At 39.0% G+C, this 22,922-nt stretch overlaps 1 protein-coding gene across 4 annotated transcripts in view; it reads left to right on the plus strand.

Annotated features, from left to right (window-relative positions):
• The window catches only part of RFX4 (regulatory factor X4), a 178,533-nt gene that overhangs the window by 20,546 nt on the left and 135,065 nt on the right, over positions 1-22,922 (plus strand). For 3 of the 4 annotated variants that reach the window (XM_032285761.1, XM_032285754.1, XM_032285771.1), the window contains exon 2: positions 5,864-5,950. The exons of the other annotated variant lie outside the window; for it this stretch is intronic. In XM_032285761.1, coding sequence (XP_032141652.1) covers positions 5,864-5,950 — 87 coding nt within the window. The remainder of the gene's footprint in view (positions 1-5,863; positions 5,951-22,922) is intronic. 4 annotated transcript variants of the gene reach the window in all.

Below are 22,922 nucleotides of genomic sequence, written 5' to 3' on the forward strand. Positions count from 1 at the left end.
CATCCACCATCTTAATAGACCCTCCCCGCCAGATCAATATGTGTTTGTGAAGCACCAGTCTGAACCTTACACTGCCTTGGACGTGCCATGTCCCCGATGCGGCTACTTCTAAGTTATTCTTTGCTGCTGTAAAGAGAAAACCTGATAACCATATATGGCTCTGCTCAACCCCATTATATGTACCCAAGAAAATAACTTCACATTGGGGTTTCCAAATCTTCAGTCCAAAGTGAAGAGGCAGAAAGATCTTCCTCTAAGGAATGTGGGCTGAACTCCTTCAAAGTGAAAATCCATAGGCATTATCTCCTCCTTCCTGCCCATAATCCCAGATGAATCAGGGGAAGGGATGCTTCACAGCCCGGGAGCCTCTGCTCACAGCTGTAGGTAAATCCTGCTGGGCATTTAGCAGAAGCGTGATCCTTACTAACAGGTCAGATGATTTTTATAGATGAAGAATGAGGCGACTGGGAACAGGAAGTTATCCTGGGGTGGACAGAACTCTCTTTCTCCTGTGTGCCATGCAGTCCCCAGAACTCAGTTCCAGTATTGCAGCATTGATCACAGTCTGTCTTCCTTTGGAACTTTTGCTTCAAGCCTACCTTCCATATCTATAAATAGAGATATGAAAACATAACATGTAATATTGTTCTGGGTCCAATTTAGACAACATATGTGAAATTGCCTTCTGTAGTACCTGGCACACAATGGGAACTTAATATCATTTTTAGAAAAAAGTAATGCATTCAACAACATCTATTTATTGTGCAACATTTATGGAGCTAGGCACAGGGCTGGTCACTAGGTGCAAGATGATGGACAAAAACGACAGGGTCCCGCACTCTTTCTTTTCTTTTCTTTTTCTTTTGAGATGGAGTCTCGCTCTGTCATCCAGGCTGGAGTGCAGTGGCGTGATCTTGGCTCACTGTAACCTCCGCCTCCTGGGTTCAAGCGATTCTCCTGCCTCAACCTCCTGAGTAGCCGGTACTACAGGCACATGCCACTATGCTCAGCTAATTTTTTTGTATTTTTAGTAGAGATGGGGTTTCACCATGTTAGCCAAAAGATGGTCTCGATCTCCTGACCTCATGATCCGTGCTCCTTGGCCTCCCAAAGTGCTGGGTTTATAGGCATGAGCCACCACACCTGGCCATGTGCCTTACTATCTACTGGGTAATTAGAGGGCAGAAGCCAGTCTTATTCACGTTTATATCATTACAGCTTTTCTCTCTCTCTCTCTTTTTTTTTTTTTTTTTTTTTTTTTGAGATGCAGTTTTACTCTGTCACCTCAGCTGGAGTGCAGTGGTGTGATCTCGGCTCACTGCAACCTCCACCTCCCAGGTTCAAGCGATTCTCCTGCCTCAGGCTCCTGAGTAGTTGGGATTACAGGCTCATGCCACCCACACCTGGCTAATTTTTGTATTTTTAGTAGAGATGGGGTTTCGCCATGTTGGGCAGGCTGGCCTTGAACACCTGACCTCAGGTGATCCGCCCGCCTCAGCCTCCCAAAGTGCTGGCATTACAGACGTGAGCCGCTGGGCCCAGCCACTACAGCTTCTCTTTAGCACAGCTTCTTGCATCTAGAAAGCACAAAATAACTGTATGTTGAATTTGGCCTTATTTGGAAAATCACCTTTGATGTGTTGTACTTTTCCACACCTTATGTGGTTAAAAAAAAGAGAAAATGATTAGGAAATTCTATAGATATGTGAATATATCTATTTATATGCTACGCATTCTTTGACGTGTGTGTCACTAATGTAAGTTATTAAGGCCAGACTACAGGAAAAATTTTATAACAGCTACGGAGAGTCAAAAGAAAGAGAATAAAATGGGCTCCATTCTTAAGAGGTTTAAATTCTAAACCAAAGAGGCTGCTGTGTATGACAAAGGCTGACAAAGAATACATAAATGAATTTAGCAAACATTATATAAGTAGAGTTTTAGCAAAAGTTCGAATACAAACCAGACTGAGAAAAATGCAGCAGTATTGGCACTTTGTTCTGGGGTCTAAATGGGGCATAGGAGATGGAGAAAGCTCAGTTCACATTTGGAGACAGCATTGTGATTATGACCCGAGTTTGAATGCTGGTCCTTCCTCTTACTAGCCAGATGACTTTGGATGAGTCACCAAATCTCTCTGAGCCTTAGTTTTCTTATCTCTAAAATGGGCCCATTAATAGTCCCCACCTCTAGGATTGTATGATGATATATGTAATGCAGTTGTATGATACTGGGCCCACGGTAATAGCTAAATATAGTGAACTTTATTATTATGAAATCACATCATCTACAAATCAGTAAGGTGGAAGAACCCAGTGTTTTATTCAAAGTTCAGTGTACATGTCATTCTGGTCAAATAATTCTTGACCTCTGCAAGACTGAAATCCATTGTTAAATCTAATTTTAAAGTATATAACGTTGACTTCAGTTGACCTAAATAGAGGCCTTCCAGTCATAGGAAGCTACCTGGCTTATGAGACATGAATTGGAGATGCCACTCCTAAGGGCTCCACTAGGGAAGAAAACAAAGGTCAAAGTGTACCTGCAGATCCAAGGCCCATATCTGGTTTAGATATTTCAGAGTGTTGCATCCACAGAGACTGGAATGCAGGACTCTTGAATGTGTGAGAACTCCAACTGTCCAAAACAACATAAGTGATGGTTCTTTGGCTGCTCAGACCAAGGTCTGAACCCTGAGTCTGACCTAAGTGCCACGTGTTCACATGGACATCAATTAACTAGAAGACACCCAGAAGCAGGTGAAGTAGATGCCAAAGAAATGGGAACAGTTTCTTCTAAGAAAGAGCTGAAACAAATGGGGTTCTTTGATGGGAGTACTTCAACCAGCAATATGGGGAAATGATGGTTGTCTTCCCATATCTGCCATGTGCCAGTGAGACCCCACTTATTCTGGGTTGCCTCAGGGAGCAAAGTTGGAGAGCTCTGAATGTGTGCAATGGTCGAGATGCCGTCTCTTTTGTTTTTATAGCACCTCCCACCCTCTCCCACTTCTGGTAGCCTCACTTTCATCTCTCTCCAGTATGGGATTGCACAATATGGAGGACAGGTGCTGCCATCAGAAAAGTTCTTTCTTCACTCAAGCTCTTGTGGGTGGGCGCTGTGCTCTCTTGGCTTACCTGGTTATTAGAACCAGCTCGTCTCGAGAATGTTGCCACTTCTTCAGAGAACATGCCACCAATCACGGGGTGTTCTCACCTGCAAGAACAGGCCCTTCTAGGGACTCTGATGTTAACAGGCCTGACTCCAGCATAGGCAAATAGGTGAGAGGGAGAGTGTTTCCCTTAGTTCCTGTTTCTGATGAAAGGGGGATTGGGGTATAGGTGTGAGTGTGTGTGAAAGTGACTGGGTGTGTATACCTATCTAAGAAGACCAGGGGTTGACCCAGAACTATAGACATTGCTTTTGGTGGTATGGTTTGGTCGAGGTAGGGGCTGCAAATTTCAGCAGATGCCATCTAAATGTAGCCATGGCTGTTGCCAGGGAAAATGTGCCAGGACTTGAAAGCATGAGAAGATCTGAGTGGAGACATTCTGGAGAATCTTGAAAAGGATTCTGGAGATTTATAAGTGGATGTGCTTTTGGATACAATGTAATGACAGACACCTACCTTGTGCATCCCAGCTTTGAAAATATTACAAGCTGTCTGTCTCCACATTGTGCATTTGATATCTGGAAGGGATAGTGTTTTAATGTTTTGAATTTCTCTGCTCCTCAATATTTCCTCAGAAATACCAGATTTCCATATCCTCCCAACAAGCTGGCCCTTGTTCCTCCCCTCGGATATTTTCCCCCTACTTATTCACAATTTTGGAAGCAGCTTTTAAAAGAGCATTTTGTTGGGGCATAAAATACAAAACAAAACAAAAATCTGACATTTCTCTCAGCTGTTGGCATTGATTTCCTCTCTCCGCATAGCTTACTTGTCCACGTGGCTTCTTTTTACAGTGTGTAGCCTAAGGTGTTGACTAATGATCTTTCGCATGGCTCTTTGAATTATGAGGAGTCACATTACTTAATCCTTCTAAATCCCAATTGCTTTCTAGGAAAAATAAGAGATTAAAATCCTTGCTTCAGAGAGTTGTTGTGAGAACTCAATGAAATAACTTATGGAGAGGGCCTGGCACGTCCAAACAGGTGTTCAATAAATACCAGCTCTTAGATCATAAAGAAGGCAATGGGAAACCACATTGCTCAAAAGCCTGCAGCCATAGGTTAGTCACTTCTGGTATAACACCCCACATGCCTTCCTAAAGATCAACATATTATACAGAATCGGCCAATAAAGACCACTGAGTTTACTGGAAAAATAAACTCGGAGCACAATACTGAAAAACTTTGTCAGTGACACATAATAAAAGATAGAAACCTAATAAAAATGATAGCACAGTTTTGCACATGTTAAATGGTTTAGAAATACACAAATACAATAAATATGGCACCTTACCTTGGAAAAGACCTGAAGAGTACTTTTAGAGGTGGGTATCAGAAGGTTATAGCCTGTGAGTTATTATGAAGTGAGCAGGTGTGACTCATAACACAATGGGAAATGAAGTAGCTGGTAGATGTCTGAGGTGTGAATATGTGTTTTCTGCATATTTCTATGGTGCTCGGTACAACAAGGTGGGGGCGTGGAGTTTTTTGCATTCACCTAATGTTTTTTATGGAATAAATGGAGCATACAGAGACACAACATTTGCACTATGCTCAAATTGTTCCCCCAATATATCATTTGCAGTGGGACACATTGGTTTTCTCAAGACAAGTGTTACAGTACAGCTGACTGTACTTAGCTGATGTTGACGGAATGAGTGAATGAATGAATGATTGGAGGGTGGTCTAGAAAATAGAATAAGTATCACAGAACATTGTCAAAAATGCATTTGTAGCCTTTGAAATTGGATTTAAAAAACACATAGTCTTGGATTTTAAAAGGGCTACATAGCGGCTAGGCACAGTGGCTCATGCCTGTAATCCCAGCATTTTGGGAGGCCAAGGCAGGCAAATTGCCTGAGGTCAGGAGTTAGAGACCAGCCTGGCCAACATGGTGAAACCCCATCTCTACTAAAAATACAAACATTAGCCAGGCATGGTGGCGGGTGCCTGTAATCTCAGCTACCTGGGAGGCTGAGGCAGGAGAATCACTTGAGCCCAGGAGGCAAAGATTGCAGTGAACTGAGATCGCACCATTGCACTCCAACCTGGGCTACAAAAGCAAAACTCCATCAGAAAAAAAAAAAAAAGAAAAAATGGTGAGGCTACATAGCCACCATAGTCCTTTTGATTTCTCCTCCTGCTATGGCTTCCAGTCTGTGCTTCAGAGAGCCTTGTGAGGGGTCCCTGGGCAAAGCGAGGCAAGCTGCAAGGTTCCCTGCCCTCTTTCAACCAGAGTCCCTAAGGTTTTACCTGCTTTTCTTTTTATTTCACTTGAAGAAAAGTTCTGCTGCTAATTCACAGGTTTACAAACCACCACCACTGATTCAGTTGGCCAAGTTTTGTTTTACAAACTACTAGTCAGGAACATACCTTCTTTGCTCAGAAAGATAATCCTCAGTTGGTAGTATTGTGCTATAACTACTCCAGAATTCGTAGAATCTGACCACAAGTGAGGTTTCAAAGAGTCATTTTGCATCCAAGCTACTCAGCAGTCTCATCATGATCAGCAATAGTACACATGGAACTCTATGTAAAATTCCATTCCAATCTGGGCAGATGCCACATGAAAGTTGATGAGCATTTAAATCTAATGCATTTAATGATGTTCTGTCTCTTCACAAACACCCACTGCAATTCTGTGATTTTCTTTTTCTTTTTCTTTTCTTTCTTTCTTTCTTTTTTTTTTTAGAGAGCTGGATTGAAAGATGTCTCAACGAAAGTGAAAACAAACGTTATTCCAGCCACACATCTCTGGGGAATGTTTCTAATGATGAAAGTAAGTGCTTGAAATTCATTATTCCGTGATATCCCAGACATGGCCAATGTCCTGATAGGAGGATAGTGCCTCTAGATTGCTAGGCTGGGCCACATCACCTGGAACAAGACACTCTCCAGCCATTTATGAAATATCCCAGGCCCTCTCTGTAATATTCCACAACAGGGAGTGGAATCCATTCAGGTAGGCCTGGAAACTGAGGCCACACCAAAAACTCGCTATTTACAGTGTCATCTTCTGCAGGGCACTTGATAGCCTGCATTCCTACAGACCTTGTTAGAGCAATGCTCCAGTCAGGCAAATATGGACCCTGGCTGGGAAAGGCCATTCCCAGTGGCCACTGTAAATATAGGTTCAAAGTAGTTGTGTCACAGCATTGTTGTTTTAGTCATATATGTCCTTGATATCAGAAAGCAGAAATATCTTCCAGTCCTTGAAGTAGAGAACTAGCGTTAACTGAAAGATGTACACTCCTGTGTTTATACCTTTCCCTGTGTTATGTCAGACTGGGGCTTCTGGGTGCAGTATTAAGAGCAGTAGTCTACTTGGGACTTGTATTTTTTCCCTTAAACACCAAAAAGAGGGGAAAGCCTATTATACATCTAATTTTTTGCCGAGCCAGAGTGTCTTTCTTCCTTGGTTGGTAAAGTGCATCTCCTTAGTCCAGTTTTCTGAACGCATGAGCCCCGGCCATCCCCAATCCCCTAGGACGTTTGCTAGATCTACTCAAGAGCCCCACTTCAGAGTCTTATCTGACATTGTCATTCTGCCATCACCATGTCACTTCATTTTACAAAACTGAGCTACACTGAACATAAAGTACACAAATCTTATGTGAGTAGTTTGAGTTTTTTGTAACCACTGGTGTCTATTTTCATTCAGGAAAAGATATAGAACCTTTCTTGTCCCCCAGGAGGCTTTGTCATGTCTCCTCCCTGCCAATTTCTACTGTCCTGACATCACTATAGACTGTTTCTGCCTGTTTTTGAAATTTCATATAAATGGGATAATGCACTCTGTATTGTTTTGTGTGTAACTTTTCTCAGTCAATATATTGTTTGTGAGATTCATCCATGTTGTCTGTAGCAGTAGTTCTTTCTTTTTTATTGCTGTACAGTATTTCACTGTTTGAGTGTACCACAATTTACAGATCCATTTAAGTGTTGATGAATATTTACTTGTTTCAAGTTTTTGATTATTAAGAATAAAGCAGGCCAGGTGCAGTGGCTCACACCTGTAATCCCAGCACTTTGGGAGGCTGAGGCGGACAGATCACCTGAGGTCAGGAGTTCAAAACCAGCCTGATGAACATGGAGAAATTCTGTCTCTACTAAAAATATAAAATTAGCTGGGTGTGGTGGTGAGTACCTGTAATCCCGGCTACTTGGGAGGCTGAAACAGGCGAATCACTTGAGCCTGGGAGGCGGAGGTTGAAGTGAGCTGAGATCATGCCATTCCACTCCAGCCTGGGCAACAAGAGCAAAACTCCATCTCAAAAAATAAAAAAAAAAAAGAATAAATCATGTCTGAACATTCTTTTTTAAGTTCTATTTAATTTTGGTGAAATATATATAACCTAAAATTTAGCATTTAATCATTTGAAATGTACAATTCATTGACATTAAGTACACCTTGTGTAACCATCTACACCATTCATTTCCAGAGCTTTTCTCATCTTCCCAAAATGAAACTCTGTACCCATTAAACAGTAACTCCTCATTCTCCTTTTCCCTCAGTCTGACAACTGCTATTCTACTTTCTGCCTCTGTGCTCTGAGTAACTTATATAAGTGGAGTCACAGTATTTGTCTTTTTATGACTGGCGTATTTCACTTAGCATAATGCCATCAAGGTTAATCCATTTTGTAGCATGTGTCAGAATTTTCTTCCTTTTGAAGGCTGAATAATATTCTGCTGTATGGATATGTCACATTTTTCTTTATCCATTTAGTCACTGATGGACAATTGAGTTGTTTCTGTTTTTTGGTCATTGTAAATAATGCTGTTGTGAACACAGGCATACAAATATCTTTTCAAGCCTCTGCATCTAATTCTTTTGGGGGTATATGCCCAGAAATGAAATTGCTGGATCATATAGCAACTCTGTGTTTAATTTTTTGAGAAACCACAAAACTGGTTTTCATAGTGGTTGCATCATTTTACATTCCCACTAGCAAGGCACAAGAGTTCCAATATTGTCACTTGCTAGTCATCATTTGCTATTTTTTTTTTTTTAGTAATAGCCATCCTAATTAATATAAAATGGTATCTCATTGTGATTTTCATCTGCAATTATTAAACTGGTGACGTTGAACATCTTTTCATGCACCTATTCACCATTTGCATATCTTCTTTGGAGAAAGACTCTAAGTCCTTTGCTCAGTTTTAAATCAGATTGTTTTCTGTTGTTAAGTTGTAGGAGTCTTTATACATTCTGGATATTAACCTCTCATCAGTTTTATGACTTACAAATATTTCCTCCTATTCCATGAGTTGCGTTTTCAGTCTGTTGATTATGTTCTTTAATACACAGAAATTTTTATTTTGATGCATCCAGTTTACCTATATTTTCTTTTGTTATATATGCCTTTAGTGTCCTATCGAAGAAATCATTGTCAGATCCAGTGTTGTGAAGCTTTTGCCTTTTATTTTTTCTCTGAAAGTTTTACAGTTTCAGACCTTGCATGTAGATTTTTGATCTGTTTTGAGCTAATATTTGTATATGGTTTTACGTAAGAGTCCAGCTTTATTCTTTTTTTTTGTTTTTTGAGATGGAGTCTCACTCTGTTGCCCAAGTTGGAGTGCAGTGGTGCTGTCTTGGTTTACTGCAACCTCTGCCTCCCAGATTCTACAGCTCTCCTGCCTCAGACTCCTAGCAGGGATTACAGGCGTGTGCCACTGCACCTAGCTAATTTTTGTATGTTTTTAGTAGAGATGGGGTTTCACCATGTTGGTCAGGCTGGTCTCGAACTCCTGATCTGCCCGCCTTGGCCTCCCAAAGTGCTGGGATTACAGGTGTGAGCCACCATGCTTGGCCAAGTCTTAGTTTTTTTTTTTTTTTTTGCATATTGGCATCCAAGTTTCCCAGCATCATTTGTTGAAAAGACTGTTCTTTCCCCCATTAAATGGTCGTGGCACCATTCTCAAAAAAAAAAAAAAAAAATTTGATCATGTATGTGGAGGTTTATTTCTGGGTTTTCCATATTATTCCATTGATTTATATGTCTGTCTTTATGCCAGAAACAGACTGTAGCTTTATAGTAAGTTTAGAAATAAAAAACTGTGTGACCTCTTATGTTCTTTTTCAAGATTGTTTTGGCTATTCAAAGTCCCTTGAGATTCCATATGAATTTTCGAATGGATTTTTTCTATTTCTGCAAAAAAAAAAAAAATGCCACTGGGGTTTTGATAGGTGTTGCATTGAATCTGTAGATCGCTTTGTTTCTTAATATTAAGTCTTCTGGTCCATGAACACAGAATGTCTTTCCATTTATTTGGTGTCTTTAGTTTATTTCAGCAACACTTTATAGTTTTCAGTGTACAAGTGTTTTGCTTCCTTGGTTAAGTTTATTCCTAAGTATTCTATTCTTCTTGGTGCTATTGTACATGTAATTTTCTTAATTTTCTTTTCAGATTGCTTATTCTTGGTGTATAGAAATTATTGTATGCTTATTTTGTGTCCTGCAACTTTCCTGAATTCATTTATTAGTTCTAACAGTACTTTTGAATTGGGGTATGTGTGAAGTCTTTGGGGTTTTCTATATATAGGATCACTTAAGCTGGGTACGGTTGCTTACACCTGTAATCCCAGCACTTTAGGAGGTCAAGATGAGTGTATCACTTGAGTTCAGGAGTTCGAAACCAGCCTGGCCAACATGGCAAAACCCCATCTCTCCTAAAAAGACAAAAATTTGCGGTGGGGGGAGGTGGTGGTGGCAGGCACCATAATCCCAGTTACTTGAGAGACTGAGGCATGAGAAGAGCCTGAACCTGGGAGGTGGAGGTTGCAATGAGCCAAGATTGTGCCACTGCACTCTAGGCTGGGTGACAGAGTGAGACTACATCTCAAAAAACCCCAAAAAGGCAATTTCATCTGTGAAAGGAGATAACTTCCTTCTTATTAATTTGGAATGCTTTTATTTCTTTTTCTTACCAAATTGCTATGGCTAGGACTTCCAGGACTATTTTGAATAGAAGTGGTGAATGCAGGCAACCTTGTCTTGTTTCTGATCCTAGAGAAAAAGCTTTCAATCTTTTACCATCATTAGCTGTTAGTTTTTTATATATGATGAACTTTATTATGTTGAGGTAGTAGTCTTCTATTCTCAGTTTATTGAGTGCTTTTAACATAAAATAGTAAAAGTACTCAATAAAATGGTTGAATTTTGTCATATTTTTTTTCTGCATCAGTTGAGATGGATATGTAGTTTTCCTTCATTTTGTTAAGGTGATACATTATATTAATTGATTTTTGTATGCCAGACCATCCTTTCATTCAAGAAATATGTCCCATTTGGTCATGATATGTACTCCTTTTACTATGCTGCTGAATTCTGTTAGTATTTTGCTGAGGATTTTTGCATCAGTATTTATAAGGGATATTAGTCTGTAGTATTCTTTTCTTGTAGTATCTTCAGCTTTCATACCATGGTAATGCTGGCCTCACAGAATAAATTTGAATGTGTTCCCTCCTCTTTCATTATTTTGAAGGAGTTTGAGGGTTGGGGTTCTGAACATTCTTGTATGTCTTTTGGTGAACATGAGCACTTGTTTTGTTGGTATGTTCCCAGGAGTAGAATTGCTAGATCATAATGTCTACGTATATTTAGCCTTAGGAGATACTGCTGACACAGTTTTCTGAAGTGGTTGTACCAATTTAGACTCCCACTATCAATTTATAAAACTTTCAGTGTTTCACTTCCTTGCCAACATTTGAGATAGCCATTCCTTCTAATTTTAGCTATTTTTATGGGTGTATAGTGGATGTAATTTTGGTTGTATTTTTTCTGATAAACAATGATTGTAGCATCTTATGTGCTTGTTAGACATTTGTATATCTTTTTTGAATATCTCTTGTCTTTTGCCAGTGTGTTTTTTAAAAATTATGTTATTGGTTTTCCCCTTAAGGATGTGTAAGAGTTGTTTTTATATCCTAAATAGGAGATAGTAATATTTGTCAAGTAAAAGTATTACAAATATCTTCTCTTGGTTTGTGGATTGCCTTTTTATTCTCATAATGGTAACTTTTTATGAAGACAAGTTTTTAATTCTAATAAAATTCAATTTATTAATGTTTTTCTTTTATAGTTAGTGCTTTGGTATCCTATTAAGAAATTTTTGCCTACCTCAAGTTCATGAAGATCTTTTTAATGTTATCATCTAGAAGCTTTACTATTTTACCTTTCGTTTTTATATCAATAGTTCATCTGGAATTTTTGTGTATGGTGTGAAGGAGTCATCAAAATTCTCTTTTTTTTTCTTATTAATTTTCAACTGATAGAGCACCATTTCTTGAAAAGGTCACCCTTTGCCCACTGAGTTCCAGTGGTGCCTTTGTCATAAATTGGCAGATTATATATATTTGTATCTGTGTCTGGATCTTTATTCTGAACTATTGGTTTTACTGTTTTATTGTCTATTTTGGCGCTAATACTACAGTCTTCATTACTACACCTGTACAATAAATCTTGATATCTGTTGGCATAAGACCTCTTGTTCTTCTTTACTTCTTCTGCAGTATTGTTTTGGTTAATCTGCATTCTTAACAATTCCATGCTGACTTTAGAATTAGTTGTCATTTTGCACATATGCAAAATACCTGCTAGGATTTTTGATGGGGATTGCATTGAATCTATAATAAATTTGGGAAGAATACCTTAACAACATCAAATTTTCAATTACTATATGTTGTATTAGGCCTCCATGTATTTAGATCATCTTTAATTATTCCCAGCAGTGTCTTGTAGATTTCACTGTAGAGGTTTTACACATCTTTCTTTAGACTTATTCCTAGATAATTGATGTTTTCCAATGCTAATGTAATTAGTAATAACTTTTTTTCTAATTGTTAGTTGCTAGCATATGAAAATGCAATTGATTATTTAGATAATAGCTTTGTATTTAGCCACTTTGCTAAATTTGCTTATTAAGTAGAACTTTGCATTTTTTGAACATTCTATGAACATCATTATGTCACTTGAGAATAATGACAGTTTTGCATGTTCCTTTATAATTTTTGTATTTTCATATCTTTTGTGTACCTTATGCACTGGCAGGGACCTCTAGTGCAATTTTGAGGCGACGTGGTGATAGTGGACATCATTGCCTTTTCCCCAACCTAAGTGGTGAAAGCATTTAATGTTTCACCATTAGGTATGATATTTGCTGTGGATTTTTGTAGCTACTCATTATCAGATTGAGAAAATTTCTTTCTAACCTTGGTTTTCTGAGAAATTTTTCTTAAATGGGTATTGAATTTTATCAAACACTTTTTCTACATCTGTTTTGATGACTGTATGTTTTTCTCTTTTATTCTATTAATATTGTAAATTACATTGGTTCAGTTTTGAATGTTAAGCCAATCTTACATTCCTGGAATAAATCACACTTGGTCAGAAGTATTATCTTTTTTATATACTTCTGTGTGTGATTTTTATATATTTCGGCCTGGATTCTCTTAAGGATTTTGGCGTCTATGTTCATGAGATTTGTGGCCTATGATATTTCTTTCTTATGATGTTCTCCAACTTTTGGCTTTGTTTTCTCAATTTATATCTTTTAAACATTGCTTTCATTTCTGCTCTTATCTTTCTCCCTTCCTTCTACTTTATTTGAATTTCATATGCTGTCTTTTTCCAGCTTTTGAGATAGATGCTTAGATTATTGATTTTCAACCTTTTCTAAGATATGCATTTAAAGTCATAAATTTTCCTCTAAACATTGCTTAATTAATCCCAAAATTTTCCTGATATCATACTTTCATTATTATTCATTTATACATATTTTCAACTTTTTATTGTGATTTCTTCCTTTACTTATGATTTATTTAAAAATCTGTTGCTTAATGTCCAAACATTTATAGATTTCCTAATTGTCTTTCTGTTGTTGATATCTCTTTTAGTTCCACTGAGTATTTTGCATTTCGAATGTATATTTTGAATGTATACCGGAGTGTTTTATAGATATCAGTTATGTGAAGTTGGTTAATTATGTTATTTAAATATTCCATATCCTTACTGTTTTATTGTTGTTATTATTTGTTCTCTCAGTTACTGCAACAGGTATGTTAATATCTCTAGCTCTGATTATGGTTATAGCTATCTTTTTAGTTTTGTTAATTTTTACTTTATATATTTTGAAGTATTAGTTTCTTAGAAATTTAGGATTTCTATGTCCTCTTATTGAAATGACTTATTATTATTATAATTAAATATTTCTACCCTATCTCTAGTAATACTTTTTGCCTTAAAGCCTGTTTGTCTGATATTAATACAGCTATGCCAGTTTTCTTTATACATGGGTTGCTACTGTATATATTTTTATTTTCAATCTTAACTATATTTATTTTAGTAAGGTTTTTAAACATAGCTTTTTAAAAAAAAAAAAAAACAAAAAACACCCCAGTCTGGTAATCTTTGAATTTAGACCATTTAAATTTAATATTGTTACTGACATTATTAAGTCAACAAACTTACTATTTATTTTTTATTTGTCCCATCTGTCTTTATTTCTTTATTCTTACATTTTAGCTTTTTGGGGTGGGATTAATAGAGCTTTTAAAAATATTTGATGTTTTCTTCTGCTAGCTTTTCGATAATACATTCTTTTAGGGTGGTACTATTAGGGATCACAATATGCATTCTTCCCTTATTACTAATACATCTACCCCACATTACTCCTTCCTCTACTTCAAGTATAGTGGAAGAGTACCATCACAGTTTAACCTCATTTTCCTCTTTCTCACCTTCTAAGCTCTGGTTTTAATGTATACGTCTTGTACATATGTTATACACCTCATAAGGCATAATTATTATTGTTTTAAGCAGTCAATATTTATTTTTATTTATTCACACATTTACCCTTTCCATGGTTCTTTCTTCCTGTCAGCAGTTTCATGCTTCCATCTGGAATCATTTTTTCTTTAACTCAGAGAAATTCCTTGCAGATTTATTATCGCATGAAACATATCTTTATTTCACATGTATTTTTGAAGGATATTTTTGCTGGTGATAAAATTCTAGGTTGGTGAGATTATTTTTAAAATTTTAATTTTCCTTCAACACTTTGAAGTTATCATTCCACTGTCTTCTGGGGCCCAAAAATGTCTGTTGAAAAGTTAGTCATCAGATGTATTTTTATTTCTTTGAATGTAATGTATCTTTTTGTCTCTGGCTGGTTAAAATTTTTTTTTCTTGTCTTTGATTTTCAGTAGTTTGACTATGATGTACATATAGATATGGCTTTCTTGTTTTTATTCTTCTTGGGGATCACTAAGTGTGTTGTCTTTCATCAAATTTGTAGATTCTTGGCCACTGTCTCCTCAAATATTTTGTCTTCCTTACTCTTCTCATCTCCTTCTGGAGCTGTGGTAACATGAATATTAGACCTTTTGATTGTACCTCATTTTTTAGTGTTTTGCTCTGGTTTGTCCATCTTTATCCCTTTGTACCTCAGTTTTGCATTTTTTTAATTGGCCTGCCTTTCAGTTCTAAATCCCCATTTTCTATCATGACTAGTCTGCTATTAAGCCCATCCAAGTGATCTTAATTTCAGATAATTGTATTCTTTTGTGGTAGGTGGTCCAGTTGATTTTTTTCTCATAGTTTCTAAATCTTGGTTGATATTCTCCATTTTTTCATGTGCTTTGTCCATCATTTCCTCTAATTTGACCATCTTTTTCTCTGTCTCCTCAAACATATTAACCCTAGTTATTTTAAAGTTCCTGCCTGATAGATCTAGTATCTGAATTATCTCTGGATCTGTTTCTATTATCTGGCTTCTTTCTTGGATTTCAGGCGTTTTTGGTTCTTTTGAGGATTTTCAATAATATCCCATAGTTTTTTATCCAATGCTGGACATTATGGATGCAAAGTAGAAGAGCCTTTGGGTGAAGGATGTTAACTTTCTCCAACAAGTGTTGAGTTTTGTTCTAGCAGGCAGAGAGAGAGCTAGCAGTTCTTAATCTTGTCAACTCTTGGTTAAATCTAGTCTGTTTCACTTTTGTCTGTACTACTGGGGTGTGGTTTTTATTCCTAAAGCATGGCCTTTCTAGGTTCACAGCTGAAAGCTCTGGGTGATTACCAACTTCCCTTTACATTGACCCAGCTTGGACTCCAACCCTAATCAATTAATGATTGGCTCCTTAGTCCCTAAACTGCTGTTTTCCCCTTAGTTTCTTGGTTTCTCACTCTCTGCATGTGTAGCTTAGGAGTGGGCCAAGGACTTGTGGGGTAATTTGAATACAGGTACATTCGTCTCTTTCTTTAAAGCTTTCTTCTTTTTGTGTTTGCTCCTCAGACATTAAATACTCTGTCATCCCCAAACTCTTCTTAGCTCAATAGGTTATACTCTTTGCTTGGTTTCTATTTCCCAGTGTAGCAATTTGGAAACATCTTTAGGGAAAACATCAAGGTGACTGTAGAGCTTACTTCTGGTGCTTCCTTTCTTTTAAGGCTTGTAGTTCCTCTAGTCCTATCTGCATTTATTGCTCTCCAGTGTTTGCAAATAACTACTTGTGTATTTTATCTATCTTTTACAATTTGGTGGGTGAGTTAATCTAGTGAAAGCTACTTTATTTTTAGTTAATATGTATATATAGCTATCATTTATTGAGCAATGAGAAGTGCTTTAATTCCATGATCTCATTTCTTTCTCACAATAGTCCAAAGAGGTGGCTTATGATTATGAGCTTTAACTTACATACATAGAAATTGAAGCTCAAACATACTTGCGTCCAAATTCCCCTCAAGTCCTTAGTCCACTCCAAATTGCATTTCTTTTCCCTGGCAGATGTCAAGAATCTTGCCCAAAGTCACATAACTGATAAGCGGTAGACTTGGGATTTGAACTCAGGTCTATATGTCTGCCTTTCAGCATTAGTCTTTTATAATGTTTTTTGCACTTGTCTGCCTCTCAGAAAGTAATGAACCCTCACGTTTCAAAGACTTGACATTGGTGATTTCATAATTTGCCAGTAGAACACTAAGAGTAGAGCTCATCATCCCCTCTTAGTGACTGATCTGGTGTGTCAATATTTGATTGTGCCTTGTCATTTCCTTTACGAGGCTAGAAAGCCCAAAAAAGGCAGGAATGTTATATGGTTCAATGTTGTAACCTCAGTGCTTGGCACAGGTCATGGTTGAAGTTTTAAAAATTACTTGCAAGGAAGAAACCCCTCTGATTTAGCATGTTAAGAATGCTTTGACCTGTGATCCCAGCTACTTGAGAGGCTGTGGTGGGAGGATCGCTTGATCTTGGGGGGTGGAGGTTGCAGTGAGCCAAGCTCATGCCATTGCATACCAGCCTGGGTGAGAGAGTGAGGCCCCATCTCAAAGAAAAAAAATTCAGAAGAATGCTTTGGATTTTAAGAGACAGAAACCTGATGGTTTAAATGATGTAGATATTTATTATTTTATTTAACCAAAGATGGAAAGGAGGAGGTTCCAGGGTTTATTCAACAGCTCTACATCCTCCAGGACCCAGGCTCTGTATGTCTCCCTGCTGAGTCCCCTACATTGTTGGTTTTTGTTCCCATGTTAGTACCTCATAATCACAAGGGAGCTGCTGCAGGTCCAGGCATCAGGGCCACATTTCAGACAGGAAAATGGAACAAGGGGAGACACCAGTTAGTTTTCTTCTTGTCTGTCTCTTTTTTATCAGAAAACAACAGAATCTTTGCCAGAAGCCCCCGGTAGACTTATTTTCCTTTGTTTTTGTCCAGAATGCTATCATTTATAGCTAAAAGGGAGGATGAAAGAGGATTTGTCCCAAGAATACGATTATGATAGTTGGACTGACCACAGGTCAAATCTAGCCTGTGGGCTCTTTTTATACATCCCATGATCTAATAATTTTTTTCATTTTTAAAGAGTTGGGGAGGAGGAGAAGAAGAAAAGGAATAGACCATATATGGCCCACAGAGCCTAAAATATTTACTATCTGGCTCTTTGCAGAAAACCAACCCTTGGCTTGGAAAAATAATGCTTTACTTCTTGGGCTATCATAATATTGCCTTGGATAAAACGGGTTTGATTAGCAAGCAGGAAAAAATGAAGGACTGGCTATGGGTGGCCTGCCATAGAGTGTATCTCTGGACCAGGCCAAGTAAAAAGTGCCTTCTCTGGGTGATTTGGGAGAGGTCAAGATTCTACTTACTGAGAGGACTTCTTTTACTGGATCTTTCAGTATTAGCATCAGGGACCTGGTCAAAATAAAAATGTGTTGCTTGGAATGGGAGACAATTCACTCAGTTTGTTAGCCTAGAATAAAAGAGTATGAGATTTTATGGATCATCTTGGCCCAATCTCCTGTTTTACAGATAAGGATACTGAGACTCAGAGAAGGGACAGGATTTGCCCGAGATAATACTCCTAGTTAGTGGCAGAATCAGGACTGTTACTGAGGTGTTCTGATATCTGTCTAATGCTCTGTTATGTCCCTTTAGGAACCCAAAAAAGATTGATTTAGTTGATTAGCTAGAGATACAGTGAGTATGAAGAAGTGTGATATGGGACTGATATATTTTTTCTTTTTTGGTGGACTGATATTTTTTAATGGAATGCAGTTGGAAAGAAAACCCTGCACCAGTGGAGTCAAGTCCTAAATGCCTGATGGGTGAAGGGACCGAGCAAGAGTGGATGGGTTATTTACCGTAATGCAGGTCTCATGAATTCTCACTTCCAATCTAGATAAATCGCATTTTTCCCCTGGCAGATGTCAGTAGATATTTATGCTTCTGATGGCATACTCACCAACAAACAGGAGGATTGTGACTGTAAGATATTAAAAAGTCCGTGACTGTTGAAGCATCACATCCAGAGAGGAAAGCTCAGCAGTGTGGATTAGACAGAGTTGTATGGGTAGAACATAAATTTCTGCAAAAATTGGGCCCAGAAGATTCCCTTGGCACCTACTACATGCTAGACTCTATGGAAATCCCAAAATCATATAAGGCAAGAAAGAGCAGGGAGCCAATATTAACATATATTCCACATCAGGCAGTATGCTAGACATAATCACAATCATGATTTCTTTTAATTCTCTGGAGGGAAAGTATTTTTATCCCCATTTTACAGATGAAGAAACAGCTTCAGAGGTTGTGTGACTTATTCAATGTCATAGCAAGTAAGTGGTAGAGTTAAGACTTAAATTTAGAGTGATCTGATTTTATTGCTGGCTCTTTTTCCACTACATAAGCTGTCTCTTCCATGGATCCCTGCTCTCAATGAATTTTCAATTTAGAAGAGAAGTTAAGGCACATGCTTGAATATTAATAATGCAGGAACATATGTGACCAGTTTCATTCAAATGATATGAGGTGATCTTAAGACCTTGCCACACCAAGTGTGGTCCTGGAGTATAGCATAGACCTCCATGGAAGCTTGTGAGAAATGCAGTATTTCAGGCCCATCCCAGACTCACTGAAAGATGCTCTACGTTTTAACAGTACTTTCAGATGATTTACTAATTATGCATGCTAAAGTTTGAGGGAGGTCACAGATTGGAAGGTGACTGGGAAGGCATCTTGGAGGAGGTGGCATTTGTCTTGGGCCTCAAAGGATCCATGTGGCTCCTGCAGTGATGATAAAGAGGTGGGAGGCAGAACACTACAAGACTGGTCTTGAGCTTGGAGAGTTTTCCAGGTTGACTTGAGCAGAGAGGTTGAAGAATCATGAGAAACAGGTCTAGGAATGAGTTTGGGCCACATGTGGTGGCAGGCGCCTTATAATTTTAGCTACTTGAGAGGCTGAGGCAGAAGGATTGCTCAAACCTGAGAGGTGGAGAAGTTGCAGTGAGCCCAGACCACGTCATTGCGCTCCAGACTGGGCAAAAAGAGCGAAACTCTGTCTCAAAAAAAAAAAAAAAAAATCACATTTCAAGACTATGTAAGTGAAAGATATATCTCTCTCTCACTCCACGCAGCATGTCTTACTTGATTATCCAGTTTGGTGTCTTATAACTTTATAAAAAATTTCCAGAGAAGAGGAAATGTCGTTAAACCTCATTTGGAATTCTTTACTAAAAAGGATGCAAGGAACTGCTCAGCCTTATCTATTGTGGGGAGGAGAAGACTGTGGTGAGATGGAATGTCTCCAGGAGAAGAAGGAAGTTCAGGGTGGTCAGGAGCTGTTTTGTGTTTCCATTGAGGTGTGAGCCAAATGCCCTGCCAATAGCAGAAAGGCATTCAGGCAGCTCCTAGTGCTAGGGCAAGACTGAGATCCAGGACAGGGTTCAACGGCAGAGACCTTCTGTGATGCCTGCAAAGAATTGGGTTGCCTCCAGGGGGTGTCTGCTGCAGTTTTAGTGCTGGCTTCGAGACTAGCTAGCTGGCTGGCACGGCCCCAGTATTTAGGCTATGATTTAAGATGACCTCCTTGGCTCTTCCACATCCTCACATATGTGCCCACAGTGTCATCAACGGCTGCCCCTTCTGCCCACAATGTCAGTCTATCTGTCCTCTCTTCTCCAGAGGACCTTCCCCACTCCTCTGGGGAAGAAGGACGCACTGTTTCCTCTGGGCTTCTAGGACACTACCAGGCCAGGGCCCCTCCACCCTCCATTTAGCTCTCCATGGGGCCAAAACATCTCACCAGCATTTAACATAGTAGGGCCTAGTACATAAGTGCTCAGTAAGCATATGGATATTAGGAAAACAAAATAGACCATAAAGCCTCGCTAGATTATGGGTGTTTATAATTTGCTTTAAGTTTTGGGCACTCCAGGACCACTTACCCATTTGAGTAGATTCTTCCTTCGGATCCCCCTCCCCTATAGGGTCTTTTTAATTTGTTTATGCTTAGAAATTAGACTAGTTTTGAATCAATAATACAGGCATGTAGTCCAACAATCAAAATGCTTTAAAAGGCACTCATTGAGCAGTCTTGGTCTCACCTCCATCTTCCCTTTGCAACCCTCTATGGCTTCCTAGTAATAAATACTTTTTTTTTTAATGTATTCTACGAATATTTGCTTCTGCAAATAAAAAATTCAAATATATGTTCTTCTTCTTTTTTTTTTTTTTTTTTTTTTATAGCGTCTCTCTCTGTCACGCAGGCTGGAGTGCAGTGGCACCATCTTGCCTCACTGCAGCCTCCACCTCCCAGGTTCAAGCGATTCTCCTGTCTCATCCTCCTGAGTAGCTAGGATTACAGGCAATGCACCACCGTACCCAGCTAATGTTTGTGTTTTGTAGAGGGAAGGTCTTGCCATGTTGGTCAGGCAGGTCTCGAGCTCCTTATCTCAAGTGATCCACCCACCAAAATGGTGGGATTGCAGGCATGAGCTACCATGCCTGGCCGTTTGTCACTTTTTTAACACAAAAAAGTAGCATACTGTATGCACTGTGCTGTGACGTGCTTTTTTCACTTAATAATAAAAACCAGAGTGTTCTATATCAGTAAGAACATAGAAAGCATCCTCGTTCTTTTTTGCTTTTCATCTTTAAAAAAAAATACTTGTATAGTATCCTATTGTGAGGATGCATCCTAATTTAGTTACCCAGATGAACACCTGGGCTGTTTCCAAACTTTTGCTGTTACAGACAAGCTGCAACAAATAACCTTGTGTATGCATCGTTTTGATGTGTCCAGGTATACCTGTAGGATCAGTTCACAGACCTGGGGCTGCTGGATTAAGGGAATGTGAGATTTCAGTAGATTCTGCCAAATGACCTTCCATATAGGGAGACCCTGAGTTCTTTTATGTTTTTTTTTTTTGTTTTGTTTTTGTTTTTGAGATAGGGTCTTGCTTTGTCACCCAGGCTGGAGCGCAGTGGTGCAATCAGGGCTCACTGCAGCTTCAACCTCCTGGGCTCAGGTGATAGCTCCCCCCTCAGCCTCCTGAGTAGCTGAGAGTACAGGTGGGCACCAGCATGCCTTGCTAATTTTTTTTGTAGAGGTGGGGTTTTACCACGTTGCCAAGGCTGGTCGAACTCTTGAGTTCAAGCACTTTGCCCACCTTGGCCTCCCAAAGTGCTGAAATTACAGGCATGAGTGACCATGCCCAGTCTTTCCAGCTAATTTTAAAAATTTTTTGTAGAGATGGGGTCTCACTATGATCCGCCTGCCTCAGGCTCCCAAAGTGCTGGGATTATAGGTGTGAGCCACTGTGTCTGTTCAGGAGGCACCGTTCACTCTCCCCCTGCAAGGTCTGAGGGTACCTGTTTCCCATAGGTTCACAGCAGTGTTGTGTGGCTGTGATTTGGATTTTTGCCAGCCTGATAAGTAAGAAATGCCATCTTGGTGTAATTTCTATGTTCATTGATTTAAAATGATCATCTTTTCACCTTTTAAGAGCATTTGTATTTTTTCCATTAACTGCGTGTCATGTGCATTGCCTATTTTTTCTCTTGGTTCTTGGTCTTTTTCCTGCTGGTTTTATGGGAACTGCTTTCTATGGTGAGCAGATGAGACCATTGTCTGTGGAATGATTGCAGTTTTCCCGAGTGAGTCATTATCTTTGTACTCATGTTGCAGTTCTTTTCCCCCTCACAGAGAAGTTTTGGATTTTTTATTTATTTAGTAAAATGTATCAATCTTTTCTTTTATGGCTTTTGGATTTTGTATCAAAGTTAGCCCCTTTCCCACTCCAAGATTATGAAGGAATTCACCCAGAGGAGGCGAGAGGAAGCAGGTGTGGGCCCCTCAGAGCAAATGCTGCCAACATCACAGTTTTGTTTGGGATTTAGCCCCGTTCCCACGGGGAGAAAGATTTGCTGCCAGAGGCTGATGCCCACTGCCAAAGGCCTGGGTGCCAGGCACCCTGCTCATCAGCTGGTGCCCTTTGAGGGGCTGGAAAGGAGGTGAATGAGGGGAAATGAAACGTTTGGCAACCTCATGTTCCCAACAGGTGAGGTCTTGCCAGGTGCAGCCAGGTCAGTATAATGAAAGGAAATAGAATTAGAACTTTGAAGTGAAACTTGAAGCTCACATAAACTTGAACCTTTCCTGGGATTTGAAAAGAAGTAATTAATTTAGAAATGTGCTTCCTCAATATTAAATTTTGCCACATTGGCTCCAGGCAGGAAATAGTCTCGAATAGATTTCCAAATGTGAATTCATTTGATATGGAGGAAGAAAAGAAATGAAGAAGCAGATAACTTCTCTAAAATCTTCAGTACAGCACTACAAGGTGGAAAAGAGAATAAATCTCATAAATGCTGGGATATGGGGAGGCTTTGACATCAACTAGCCTGGGTCCTTGTCTTCACTCTGCCACTCACTGTGTGACCTCAGACAAATTGCTTCACTTCTCTGAGCCTTAGTTTCTTCCTCTGTAAATGGGGATAATGCTAATAATTAGGCCTAACATTGATTAAGTGCTAAGTACACGCAGGCACTGTATTTGATGCTTCACATGCGTGAAACTGTTCACTTTCTAGGGCAGCTGTGAAAATTAAATGCAATACCATGAAGAGCTTTGCACACTGCCTGACACATGATAACTCTTCAATAAATATTCCCCGGTAGTACTGCTATTCTGTATGCTTACTGAAATCAGATGGGAAGCCTGCAGTTTTAATTGTGGTGTCATTTCATACATTCATTCATTCCGCAAATACTTCCTGAGCCCCTGCCACATGTGGGTGCTGGAGACACAACAGTGAGCAAGGTCTGCGCCCTGCAGTGCTTACAAACTAACAAGGCAGACACAGTAGCCAGTGCTGCAGACTGAATGTCCATGTCCCGCCAAATTAATATGTTGAAACATTAACCCCCAATGTGATGGTATTTGGAGATGAGGCTTTGGGGAAATGT

The sequence above is a fragment of the Sapajus apella genome, unplaced genomic scaffold (genome assembly GCF_009761245.1).
Source record: "Sapajus apella isolate SASKATOON/1434 unplaced genomic scaffold, GSC_monkey_1.0 scaffold2, whole genome shotgun sequence".
Lineage (NCBI taxonomy): Eukaryota > Metazoa > Chordata > Mammalia > Primates > Cebidae > Sapajus > Sapajus apella.